The sequence below is a fragment of the Acanthopagrus latus genome, chromosome 23 (genome assembly GCF_904848185.1).
Source record: "Acanthopagrus latus isolate v.2019 chromosome 23, fAcaLat1.1, whole genome shotgun sequence".
NCBI classification, from domain to species: domain Eukaryota; kingdom Metazoa; phylum Chordata; class Actinopteri; order Spariformes; family Sparidae; genus Acanthopagrus; species Acanthopagrus latus.
Window position 1 is genome coordinate 19030924 of NC_051061.1, and position 13741 is coordinate 19044664.

General features: G+C 44.0%; 1 protein-coding gene across 1 annotated transcript; it reads right to left on the reverse strand.

Moving 5' to 3' along the window:
- Positions 1 to 3022: 3022 nt before the first annotated feature.
- Positions 3023 to 11155, reverse strand: mafk (v-maf avian musculoaponeurotic fibrosarcoma oncogene homolog K). The gene is made up of 4 exons (XM_037090090.1): positions 11072 to 11155; positions 10579 to 10835; positions 4216 to 4294; positions 3023 to 4130 (listed from the first exon to the last, which is right to left on the reverse strand). Exons 3-4 carry the CDS (start codon positions 4258 to 4260, stop codon positions 3693 to 3695), a joined length of 483 nt encoding a protein of 160 aa, XP_036945985.1. The 5' UTR covers positions 4261 to 4294; positions 10579 to 10835; positions 11072 to 11155; the 3' UTR covers positions 3023 to 3692.
- Positions 11156 to 13741: the final 2586 nt, after the last annotated feature.

Below are 13741 nucleotides of genomic sequence, written 5' to 3' on the forward strand. Positions count from 1 at the left end.
TTCAACGATGCCTCATTTGACAGCATTTTGTGTCTAAGTTTGACGGTTGTGATAATGTGCTGAAAAATGACTTGTAAACATTTAATATATATCTATACGCTCATCTGAATTAATCTCGTCTCAGGCTTAAAACAGACCTTGAACACAACAGGTCTGAGCGACAGTCTGTAGCAGCTTTGGAGCTTTTTCCTTTAAGGTTTTTTTCTCACGCTTACAAAATAATCAGAATCATTTTGAAACACTCGACTAAATCAGTTGCCATCTTTTTAAAAACAGAATAAAAAATACACCGGGTCGATTCTGAGGTCCAGAACACCCGGATAGGTTCACATGTTGGTGAATATTTCAAAATGAGAGAAAAATCTCTCCGTTTTCTACAGGAAATATTCTCATTCTCAAAAGGCACAACCGAGAACTGAACATTTCGTCGATATCAGGCAGTTTTAAATCGGATCACATGAGACCGACGAGCTCTTGTGCTGAATTATGTACAGTTGCTTTCAATATTTGAGTTCATCGATTCCTGTGCTAAAGCGGACGTTTGGCATAAAGTTCCAGCTGAATGATCCCGACATCCTGTAGAATTTTTAACATTTTAATTCTGTTTGCATAGATGTTTTGACTTCCAACCTCTCCCCCGATTCCATTTTAATTAGCATTGTCGGTAACGCTTTATAATAACCATTTATTACAAATGGTAAATGTATGGTTAATTAAATTGATGTTAACAGTTAGGTCACTGTTAAACAATGACATGCATTATAAACCATTTATTAAGCAATTGTACAAAACAGTCACAATTAGTTACAACTTCACAATAAACAGTCACTTAATAAATGGATTATCAAGCATTTCATAGTTTTTTTCAGAGCCATTAGCTTAAATTTAATAACCATTTATTATTGATGGTTATTTTAAAGGGCTACCATATTGTTTGTAATGCTAATGAGATGTGTTATGAAGTAAAAGACGACAGATGCACATGTGCTCTTCGCTAACAGTGTGAACCAGCAGTCGGACTGTCATTTCCCTGTTTTTTTTTTCTTTATTGTTAACAGATAATTATCTGCAGCCTGCATGTAACCTTAGGCACTGTCTGTCTGACCTGTGAATTAGACCAATAGTAAATGTGCTGAGAAGAACTATTCAGGGGGTATAAATACTCACAAAGAAGACTTAAGTTATGAGAGTAGTTTTCTCATTGTAAATGTGACTACAACTTTTTTTTTTTCAGATAAAAGGTCAGCGTCAACATAATTCGACTTCAAAGAATGATTACATAATCACACCACTCCCAGGATAGTAAACGACATAAATATAGAAAAATATGTAATATATAATATATATATATATATATTTATATACTGTATATGCATATAAAACTAAGTATCAGAAAGAGAACATAGGATGTATCAACATAGAGACCAGAAGAAAATACAAAATGAGAGTAAGAACACAGCAATGCCCCTGCTTTAAAATCACAGCAGGTTTTACAGCAGCAAAGTTCCCCGTACTGTTCTTTGCAGCTATGGAACAGGGGAAGAACTGTCATGTCCTCTTAGGAAAGAGAAAATCCTGACATGAACAATCTCTATTGACTTCACTCCAAATTAGGAATGGATCCTCTGTAAGAACGGTTTGATTTCAAGTGAATTTTTCATATTTAAATATCTCAAAACGCACAACAGGAGGAAGGTGTTTTTTTTTAACTGCACTTTTAGTTGTCGTGACACCGCGGTATGTAGAGATGGGTGTCAGGAGTTCTCTTGCAGAAGAGTGTGTCAAAAGCAAAAGTGGATAGCTACTGTTTCAGAGTTACCAACACCAGCGGCGGCGGCAGCAGCGCTTCTCGTGACCCAGCAGTAGGAATGATTTCTATTTGGACGGAGTTCTCAATGTAAAGTGACAGCGGAGGCAGTGGGAGCTTTGTCATAATCTGTAATATACAGGAAGTAAGCGGAATTGCAATTCACTTGTAAGGACCTCTCTTATTATCACTATATCCAATATGGATTACCTACCAAAGAGTGGCATATAAAAGAAAGAGGCAAAACATTACCCAATCAGTGCTGCGGCATACAGCGTACACCGTCCTCCGTTACGTGAGGCCTGACCTCGCAGTCTGTGGTCACACCACATTTAATCATCATGCAATTGAGCCCCAGTAACTTCAGTTTCTGTCATCCAATTCTAGGTATCAGCCGCCTTGTGAATTCTTTTCTTTTTCTTTTTTATACTGTATCTTTACAGTTTTTCTTTTAAGTGCTAAATAATGAGAGGCACTGAGTTACGTGAATTTGTCTGAATCCAAACAAATGTGGCCCAAAATGCTCCTTAATCACTTTCCATTTGACATCACAGTCTTCCCAAATCTACAGAAAAATAAGCATTCACCTCTTTTGCATTTAAAATATTACAAATTGTGAGTCATTTCGCTAAGATACAAACAGAATTGCTTGCAGCAGCTGCCTGACGCCCTCCGACGTATTCAACAGCAAATTTTCAGCCCCACTGACAAAATCAATTTCTCAACAATAATGCAACAATGTCAAGAGAACATGTCGAACATTTCAGGGACTAGTTGCCGACAGGAGAGCAAAAGGCACAGGTTGCCAGCTTTAATAATATTTTACAATGGGAGTCGATATATTCCAGCAAAGGCTTCCATACAAATTCTGGCCTAGAGGTGGAGTTTTAAACCTTTCAAACACAAATGAAAAGTATAACTTCAAAACTGCCCGGTGAGACCTTCCATTATCACGTGTATGGAAGCCTTTACTGGAGCGTTCTGACTGCTGTAGTCTAGTATTACTCTCTAAACACCAAATATGCTATTTGGCACGACCGACCACCGAGAGCAAAAACTGCATAACCAAGACAGAAGTACAAACAACGGGGTGCATCACGAGTGGAGCCCTCAAGCTTAAATGTTGGTCAGTTATCAAACTGCATAATGCAGTGCACTCCAAACGGGCCGCGGAGAGCCGCGTGTCGGCAGGATTTCGCTCCATCCAAACACTCCAACAGGTGTGCACCTTCCAACAGAAGAGAGGTGAACCAATCAGTGGAAACATCTGTTGCGGTGTTTGGCCGGCACTTACAGGCAACTGGTTGAAGACCACTGGTAACCTGGAACGATGAGTCATCTCTGAGTTTAACTGCGTGTCAGTATTAGATAATCATTTCTGCAGATCGCTCGCTGGTTCTTTTTAAGGCAACGGCTTCAAAGGCTCAATCTAACACTGAGACACTTCTACTTTTGAGATTTTGGCATAGGCTTTAGTGTCACATCCTTAATCTGTCGTGTCTCAAGTATAAGAGCCGTCCGACACCAGGGCTGCCACATTAAGGCATGCCACATACTTTTTTCACACTGGAGTAAAAGCAAAATCTCTATCAGTCGTGGAGGATGGGTCACAGAGGTCCGATACCCTGCCGGTGCTGGGGGTTGGGGATGGGAGGGGGTGGGAGGGGGCTTTTGCACAGTGCACAGACAACGTAGAATGTGTAAAAGAGACAGAAGGAGGGAGACAGAGTCGTGAAGGCAGCGTAACATCACAGAGAGCTTGCCACCCCCATTCCATCCCTCAGTCTAACTACTGAGCGTCCTCTCAGTACAGGATGAGTGGGTTCAGGCTGGGTCAGAACCGGGAAGGACCAGGCAGGACAAGGAGAGCCCAGTCCTGTCAACACTAGGAGTGGGCCGAGAACGGGGTCGGGCTGGAGTTGTTGTGATTGGCCGACTTGACGATGGTGATGACGCTGGTGGTGGCCACCTTTCCTGGCGAGAGGGGCCCGCGGGTCACAGTCCGGGCAAAACACTGCAGGGCCTCGTACTTGGCTCGCAGGGCATCCAGCTCCAGCCTCATGCTGGCGTTCTCGCGGGCCAGCTTGTCCACCTCCTGCTGCAGCTCTATCTTCTGTCTCTCCAGCTCTTCCTTCTGGGTGACACGTTTGATGCGGCAGCTGGCGGCGTAGCCCCTGTTCTTCAGGGTCCGTCGCCGCTGCTTCAACCGCACGACGTCATCCTTGGTCAGCCCACGCAGGTGCTGGTTGAGCTCCCGTACGGACATGGCCACCAACTCGTCGTCGCTGAGCGCCGGGGCATTCTCGCCCACCTCCCTCTTGACCTGTGGAACAAGACCAGTGGATGAAGAACCAGCACCATGCCTGACACAAGTCCAATGAAACACCAAACAAATTTCTCACACGTACCTTTAAAGCTTTGCTCGTCTTGAAATGAGTCGTCATTCCCTGCATGCAGACAACCGGCCAGAATCTCACAGAAGACACTCTGAGAGGTGAAGAGAGGGAAAGAAGAAACTGTGTAAACAGCTGACTTATAATAAGTAAAACAACATTATCAGTGGTGGAAAGTAACAAAGTAGTAAATATTTCTGCAACCACTAATGGAACATGAAGTAAATTACTCAAGTACTTTACTTAAGAACAATGCTGAGGTATCTTGAGGCACTTAACCTGAGTATTTCCATTTCCATCTACTTTATTCTGACATTTCACTGCACTTGTGAGAAAAATATCCAACTTTTCAATCCACTATATTTATATGATGACTTACATGATCGGTTACTTTGCAGATTACAAGCTGCATCAGAGCCAAACTACATTTATTTTACTGACAATCGTATTAAAAAAAGACTGATTCTGACAATCAGCAAAATCAAAAATATCTGATCCGATATCAGCCAGCCTGATAATCACTCAACCCAGAGTATCCAGTATACACATAAATGTAAATATGTTTATTAAATGTGCTTAAGTATAAGGAGTACATGTAAATTAAACTACTTTCAGACTTTTACTCATGAGCAGTGTGACGTCTTATTTCACTCAAGAGTGACTTTTAAGCACCTTTCACAACATGTTCAGCTCCTAATGCTTCTGTTTGTAGCTCGCACATTCTGAGTATTGTGTAATATTGTGTAATATTGACACACGTCCCCCCGTAAACCTCCTGCAAAGACATCACAACAACATGCCGCGGTTACGTCATGTGTCAATATTTGTGTGTGCGTGTTGGAGCCTCAGACGCCAGCAGAGGGCAGCATGACACCACCGAACAGCCGCTCCGGAACACTCCTATATTTACTTGTTTGAGAAGGAGGGCCTGGACTATGTAGTTCACTAGACCAGGCGAGATTAGAAACAGCCAGACAGCCACTCTCCCTCTCTCTTCATAGACCTCTGCGTTTAAGCCCCCCTGCTCTCTTTTGAGAAAAGCCTCTCTGTGCTCATTACAGTCAGGCGCATGCTTTCCAGGCTGCTGCCATGGCCAAAAAAAAGGCGAGAGCGCTGAGCTGTGATCCTGTGAGAGGCACACATCCCCCCAAGGCTCCATTTCAGGACCTGCAGACCAGCCTGACTGCGAGCTCACTGTTCCATGCTCGCCCGCTGCCATGGAAACGCCCTGCGAATGGGCGTAGGAGTGTGAGTCACATGGTCACCAAAAGGGTAAACAAGTCTCATTCATAACCACAACGCAGCCTATACATAGTACAGATCAGACGCTGATAACTTAGAAGGCCTCGGTTTGTCTGTGAGCCTTCACTCTGTCCCCATCTGGTCTTGTGTTTATTCGCCTAATCTGACGTGGGTTCCGTAGGGACACCCGGTCAGACTCCTGCCTCCTCATCATGCATTAAAACAGACCATCATCACATCAGCATAACATTTACAGTTATGCTGAACTTTACAGGGCAGCAGATACGCATGTGGAAAAAATTCCTGGCGATAGAGTGTCACAGAGAAATAGTTTCCTTTATAGTCACTGATGTATTTTTTGCAGCGAGACAATGTAGTCTATCAGTTCGGAGCCGCGTCTTGGTGCTTGGATCCTCTTACACTGGGCTTTCCTGAGCTGCTCCATGCCCTTATTTAACTCTGGCGGATATATTTAGCCCGCAGTGCTGACACAAATTTCTGCCAACTAAACAATTTAAGTGAGCGGCGCGATAAGTGATACCTCAGGAAGACGGCAAATATTCTCTGCAGTGCTGTTCGCTGCAGCTTTCATGGGTGTGGCTGATCCTTTTGGGGATATTTAGCTTTAGTTTTCAACGTGCTGCAGCTCTGTTACTAATACTCTGCAACTGTGGACTTGGAAAACAACTTCATTTCTTCTTTGATGGGGCTGGACATTAGTCAGTGCTCTTATTATAGCAACATCACCGTCTACAGAATGTGCTTTCTCTGTCACAGGCAGATGAACCTCAAAGACTCCAGACTTCGGAAAATAAACAGATGAAAAATACATGCACAAACCAAACCCGGGGCCGCATGAACTGCTGTTTGGAGATTTAAAGAGCGTCTCCTGCCCTCTGAGGCCCTTCATTCCTTCTTTGCAAAAGCACCCAGCGAAGAATTGCATAATCGAGATTTCATGAGCGTCAAATAAAGATGAAGAGCTAGCACACAACTTTCCTCGAGAGCAAGTTGGCCTAAACAGCCTATCTTAAGTGGCGTTGCGTCAGAGAGGGGGGGTCCCTGGGTAAAGATCATGGAAATGTGGTGTGGGGGGCCTCCTTCGCTTCACAAAAGAGGCCTCAAGCTTGAACCAAGAGGCCAGGTTGTTTCCCTGAAATTCTTTAGGCATGTGCTTATGTTTTTCGCAAGTCGCAGAGGGACATGCTTTTTCCTGATCAAGACGGCAACGTTTCCTCAGATGAAAACACAGCAGCCAGAATCCACTCTTCACGATGTTGCCACACGGACGAGACAGGCGCATTTCACAACAAATCATGGCTTCTGGCTATAGTCGAGCAAACAACTCGAATTTTTTTTCATAACAGAAAGAAAAGGACTCTGGGAAAATACCTCCAAAGAAAAAGGGCCACAGATGGCGGGGGTAAAGAAGAAAACCGCATTCCTGAGTGAACACACATGTGCAAAAAACCCTTCACATGCAAAACACACGCAGGCGAATCTTTCGGGCTGGATATGTCCCGCGATGCACTCAGCTACGGGGGTGGAGTTCAGACGATCCCACTCGTAAAGCAACGGCTGCAAAATTCACAAAATGTCTGGAATTCAGAAGTGTCTCGTGTCTTTTTCACTTGCCCAAACAAATCAAAGGCAGCCTGTGTGCACATGTGAGGAAGTCAGGAGTCCAGAACACTGGAAACAAAAAGAAAGGTCTATCTTAGTTTTTACTCCCAGAACTTTCTCATTCTCCCTCGAGGTGATTCCCCTGATGATTGATAACCGAAGAATGTGCTGTTTGCTCAGCAGTAACATATTGAAAAGAGTCCCAACTCTGCAGATTAGAGACTCGAGAACAGCCAACTGTCCATTATGAACACTTCACACGCATTTCATGGTTGTGGTTTGTTTCTTATTTGATGTGGAGCGCAGAATGTTTTCTGGTTAACCTGCCACTTTGTTCTCTGGGTGTAGACGCTGCTTTGAAGATGAGCCGGACCTTTTCAAGACTATTTTTGAGAATGACTAAAAACACAAAAAGCAGGACAAGACTCATTCGCAAGCACACATCAGCCTGAGTCTACCGTCTCTAATGCGTCTGTATTTAGGTTAAATAAACCGATGTGCCAGTCGGTCACTGGTGCCATATGTTTATGGTTTTTGAAGTCAGGCCTCTGGTCAAGTTCAAGGCTGCACTTTGGCTCCAGCAGGTAACCGTGGGGCCCCTCTTCTTCTAACATAAACAGCATATCAAAGACATATGCGCTTATGCTCCTGTGATAAATGCACAGTCGGTTCGCCTGCTCTCTTTGTTTTTTCTTCTCCTTTTCTTTCTATTCGGGAGTCGGTCGAGCAGACTTGTTGCTTCCCTTGACAGCCTGACGCCCTCCTCTGAGAAAGCTCTCGCTTTTCCTTGCATTTTCATCAGGGAGGTGGAGAGATTTCTCTCCAGTCTGGTGTGCGCCGCCGCTCTGCTCTTTCTCCAGCGCAGCACATTTGGTGGGATATTATGTGAGGGAAATGGAGAGCATAGCTGAGCGGTGAGTCATGCTGTTTACTGGTAAAAGCGACGACCAGCGGTAGGGAATCACACCCTCCCGATCTGACGTTTCCTGGAAAATCCCGTTGTTTCACGGGGAGGAAGGAAAAGTACAGAGAACCCTGGAAATGGTTGGCGTGACCGGCGGAAAAAGGAGGAGAAGTCGCTGAATATCTGAGTAAAGATATTCTCTCAATCAGGGACACTGGGATTGTAAGAAATGCCAAGAATGCAAAAGAAAACAAGAAGTTAACTATCCCACTTCTTTCTTCTTTTTTTTTCTTGCTGGGAACCAATAAAGTGTGAATCATAAGTTAAAATGACACACTGTCATCACATCTTCCATTCTCAAACAAGACTCACCCAAAAAAACAAAACAAAGGCTCTCTGGTTGAAAATACTTCTTTTTTTAATCATGTCCAGATTTTCAGAGAGCAGCTAGCCGAGGCTCAGTGTGACAGCAGCGTCTGCACTTTGAATGCTGTGGAGCTCGACAGAGTGTTTGTTTGTGTTGCTGCAACTGAGTCACAGTGGAATCAGGAAGCTGCCAAGGAAAAAAGATCGGCGCTTTGAATCAGCAAGTCCCCTCCACCAAGAACCCACGAGGAATTCCCAATAACGCAATTTCAACTCAAGATAAATACATGAGTGAAAAGTCGCCACACTTCGGAGGTGAGAGCAGCTGATTAAGATTCGGTCTGACGCAAAACACAGGAAAAGGGCTGGATGCAAATCACTGTGGCGAGCAGTCTGAGGCGCTCCATAACTGTCACTTTGTCACTTGGATGGATCCGGCACAGGCCTGTTCACACATCCGTCTGTTATTGCCTCTGTGTCGGGCATGTTTGGCTGTGGATGCAAAAAAAAAATCACTTGCTCCCAAAGTCAATAATCAAAACTCGACCTCTTTTTTTTTTTTTTTTTTTCCCAATAAGAGGAGCAAAACACCACAGCGACCGTGACTCATCACATCAACCAACCACAGTTATTCCACTTTCACAATAATCCACCACAGAAACGTTTCTTTTCTTTTTTTTTTTTTTTTTTTGCATTCTGCGTAGCTTTCATCCATCACCACTGACCAGCCGAGCGAGAAATCACACAGATCTGGTGACAATTTTACTCCTGTCCTGAGTTTCCTGGGGGAATTTGTGCCTCGTCACTGTCACAGGCTCTGGTGGAGGTGGTGGTGGTGGTGGTGGTGGAGTGAGTCATGCAGCCAGCCTGTGATACTTCTCCATCCAGAGAAGACATCACCGCTTTTAGGTGATTGAAGCACATGTCAGCCTCATGATGAGGGGGGAGTGCACCCGCTCCCACCGCCTCTCTGAGCAGCAGACAGTGTGCACCCACCTCAAACAGTGAATCAGCTCTCCACAACAAATCTGAGACCGTCAGAGTGAAACAAGACAAACATGTTCCATATATTTAAAACGGTCAAAGTCTGGGTTACAATAAAAGACAGCAAAGTCAAAACAGATTGTTTGTTAGTTAACACGTGTTATGATTTGGTAATAATAATAATAATAATAATAATAATAATAATAATAATAATAATAATAATCTACTGTTCTTCAGGACACAGTTTCATTATCTCCACTGAGTCATAAACATCTACAGAGTCATGGAGAAATGACTGGCTGTCTGATAACAAAGATAAGATAAAGCTCTTTCTTTTTTCCCCCGCAGTGATTTATGGTTTGTGGAAATATGCGCTCCTCCAGCTGTTTAGTGACTGTTTGCGTCTCCTGTGGAGGCCAAGTGAAGTCAGTCAGCGCTGGTGGTCTGACTTCACGTCGTGCCCTTTGTCCCACATGTCTAAAATGCGCACCACGTGTTGTTTCCAATGTCAGAAGTAGACTGGTATTTTGTATTTTTGCGTTGTGGCAGCCTTTTGGTAAATCTCGCGTTGAAAAGGAGCAAGAGAGGCCGAATTAAAGCAGATGATTATTTACTACTATTATTATTATTACTTGGGTTACAATGGGTTGGGTTACAAGCAATGTTTTACTTTAATAATATAATATTATTAGTAATAACTCAAGTTATTGTAGTGAAATATCAACTTTAAGACCATTTAGCAGCGTTATAACCTGCATATTTACTTTTATTTACTTTGGGAAAAGTATCAGATTCACATATTTCTTCAATAAAAGTGTTAACTACGCATTTATTTACATTTTTAAGAGATAGCCGACACGTTCTCACTCACTGTCACAACTATTATTAAAAAAAAATAATAATAATAACAATAATAATAATAAAAATACAAATAAGAGGATTTTTGCGCGCACTTCCTTCAGACGACCAAACCAAACTGGAGCCACATTTTTTTCGTTACGTGTGTTATTGCGTTACTCCAACACAACACGTGTCCACGCCACTGAAACAATCTCACAAAGTCAACAGCAGCGCTCACAAACATCCGCGGATCCAAACTCGCTCCTAAACATGAAACCGACGCGGAGCTGATCTGCGCGCTCCGGTAATGTCACCGCCACAAAAGTCGAGCACAAGCACACAATTTCAACTGGAATGTCAAAACATCTTCCCAACAATAAAAAAAGGAAAAGAAAAAAAAAAAAGAAAAACAACCTCACCTCTGTGGACGCGGGTATCTGTGGAGCGGAATGCGTAAAATCTCCCGGAGTAGTTTCCCACACAGCCGACAGAGTAACTTGACACAGTGCGTGTAACGCGTCCAGCAGCCGGGCCGCCGTGTCTCCTCCGACTAAATTAACTACAAAACAACAACAATGTACCAACATTCCACGCTCTGCTTCCGCAAGCACTCACGTCACCGATTCCTCGTGACCGCCCCCTCCATTCATGAAAATAACTTTCTGCTGACGTCAGTCTGGGAAGAGAGAGAGAGAGAGAGAGAGAGAGAGAGAGAGAGAGAGAGAGAGAGGTGGGTGGTGGTGGTGGTGGTGTGAGGGGGGGTGAGGCCATAAATAGAAGATAGATACTGCTGGCGGGCTGCTTTTGCTTACTTTACAAAACTAATCTGTACAAAGTCAGCTCATGTTGCCAACGTGTTGCCGAAGAGCACTCAAGGAAAACAACAACAACAGCAAAAAAAAAAAAACTCACTTTAACTCCCTTCAGAAGACAGAAGTTGTTGCTCGCTCTCCTCTCCTCCTCTGTCTTTTATGGTCAAGTCCAAACTACAAGGTTCTCCAAAAAAAAAAAAAAAAAGTGCATTAGCAGAGAGAAAACAGCGACCTCCTCCTCCTCCTCCTCCTCCTCCTCCTCCTCCTCCTTCTAGCTCCATCTGACTTGGGAGCAGCAGTAGCATTCCATTCCTGAGGAAAGTATGCGGTGTAGTAGCCCAGCAGTCACAGGATTTCTCTTATTTTAACTGCGCTGCAGCCAGTAACGTCACAGGTTATTCTGGGGTAATTAAGCACCGAATGCAAATATGTTTAGTCAGGAGCCTTTTAAGGGAAGCAGTGTGGAGGGTTCCCCCGTGCACGAGTCACCTGATATGAGAAAAATAAAGTCTGAGGTCGGTTCAGACAATGCAGCCTGTTTAAACCACCAGTGTGTGTTACAGTGTCAACACTGAAGGAACACACACTTCAGACACGGCCGGAGGAGGAGACTTTATCCTGGTTTGAAATCAAACCTTCGATGAGCATCAGCAATAACTGTACGTGGAGCTCGCAGGAATGCAAAACACAGTTGGATCTCTAAGATCACAGATGTCAGCAGCCTCGCCGCACATGTGGGGAAGGTAAACATCTGGATCTGGAGCCTGTGTGGCAGGAACGACTGTGTTACATTTGGAATCTCAGCTTCCTATTTTGGTTCTTTTCCTCTGCTGACTCGAACAGAACGGCTCGGAGGAGCTAAATTTACCCTGTGAAATCAGCCGCGAGCTTTTTCTCGCAGGACACAGCTATCTGGGAAACCGCTTTATATCTCAGCTCAGATGAGTAATAATACTGTGTGTGTGTAATTTGCAGGAATGTAAAACACATTTGAAAACTCAGATCACAGATGTCAGCATCCAACACTGTGTGGGGAAGGTAAACATCTGGATCTGCAGCCCGTGTGGCAGGAGTGATTAAACTAGACGTGTAATCTGGGCAGTTTTACAGCCACGACGTCACAGACTCCAGGTTTTAAGGGCAGCTCTCTGATTGGTTGCCCTGTTCATTCGTCCCATATTAGAATACCTTGAGTGTGATGCTGGTTTGGACGCTGCCGCCTGTTTGAAACACTGCGTTGACACTATAAACTCTGTCACAGTTCAAATACGACTTAAAGAAACACGACTGCACTCTCCTGTTGTGTTTTTCTTTCTGCTGACTGGACGATTATGGCCTCAAATGAAATCTTAAAAAAAAACTAAATATATCCTGTGAGGTACAATCATCTCCCTGTGGGATGTACTGTCTGGTGAACCATGTTACATCATTTCCTCAGTGTTGTCAGCGTTTCGATCGCATCTGTCAGCGTCCTCGCAGCACATGTGTGGAGAGGTGAACATCTGGACGTGGAGCCGTGTGGCAGAAATGATGAAACAACATGTGGACTCTGGTTGAGCTTCACGAGGAGCCACATCCACTATCAAACATAGAAATGTGCGGTTGATGTGTTTACGTGTGCCGATCAGAGACGTGGAGGAGAAGTCGGTGTTTTGATGACAGAAAAATAACTTAAGACTTTGACTTGGAAGTTTAAAGACTCGTGACTCGAGTTGATTTGAGACACGCGACTCGAATTACTCGTCTGAGTGCATTTTTATTGTTTCCAGTTTAGTTGTTTTGCATCTGGCTGTCAGTGTTTCACTCTTTGAACGTGATGAGGATAAAGATTTTAAAGATTTGTACAGACTGGTCACTTTACCTCGGAGGGGTAAAAAGGCGACTTGACTCGTGACTCGACTTGTCCCGACTCGAAACAAACTGGGACTTCTTTGAGACTCGGACTATATGACTTGAGTCACACGTCTGCAGCTGACTTGTTCAGGCAGGAGAAGGACAAAGCACACCTGCTCTGAGGCCTTCTAGTTACCAGTTTCATGTTAAGAGCAGCTTCCTAAAATATTCTGTTCCGCTGTGGTTTCTGTTTAAAAGGCGCTGTGCTCAGAGAAAAGGGGAAGCGAGGGCACAAACAATCGTTTCGGATGCATGATACAACCTTGACCTTTCAGATGAAGTGTGACTGGTGGATGACTGGTAAACAAATGCTAAACGGTGAGTAAGACTTGAGCAACGGCCGAGAAAAATGATTATATAAATGAATAAAGCTTCGGAGCAGATACTGTACAGATGTTTCTCTAGTCTTTGGAGACTTTTATTGTTTTTCCAAAGCACCGACGTTAGACAAAAATAAAAAAAAACCCTGAACACTGAGAGGAGTTCTCCCTCACACAGATCACACGGACCTGCTTCCAGCAAGACTGACTAAACTCCCAAGTATTCATCTCTGTTCCGTCGGCCTCCAGCCAGATCTCCAGTCTAGCGTAGATTTAGGATACTGTCATCATTTACCGCTAGTGACTCAACACACGGAGCCCTTCCTCTGAATCCCACGTGGAATCAATTGCTGTTCGAGAAAGAGAAAGAGCGAGACGGCGGGCTCGACGTGTTTCATCTGCACTGGAGTGTGTTTCGAAATAAAAAAGCAAACAAACGCTGGTGGATGAAAAACCGCCACCGTGTTCTGGTCGGTTTGAGTCACCGTGTTGACCACAAGCAACAACACACCGCTTCCTTTTGTGTTGCCTTCCTGTAATGAGATAAATGCAAACGT

Bases quoted from the DNA above. Each gene is read 5' to 3' on its own strand.
- mafk (XM_037090090.1), bottom strand. From the start codon at position 4,260: ATGCAGGGAATGACGACTCATTTCAAGACGAGCAAAGCTTTAAAG. The intron at 4,131-4,215 runs GTACGTGTGAGA...CTTGTTCCACAG, and splicing joins AGACGAGCAAAGCTTTAAAG to GTCAAGAGGGAGGTGGGCGA.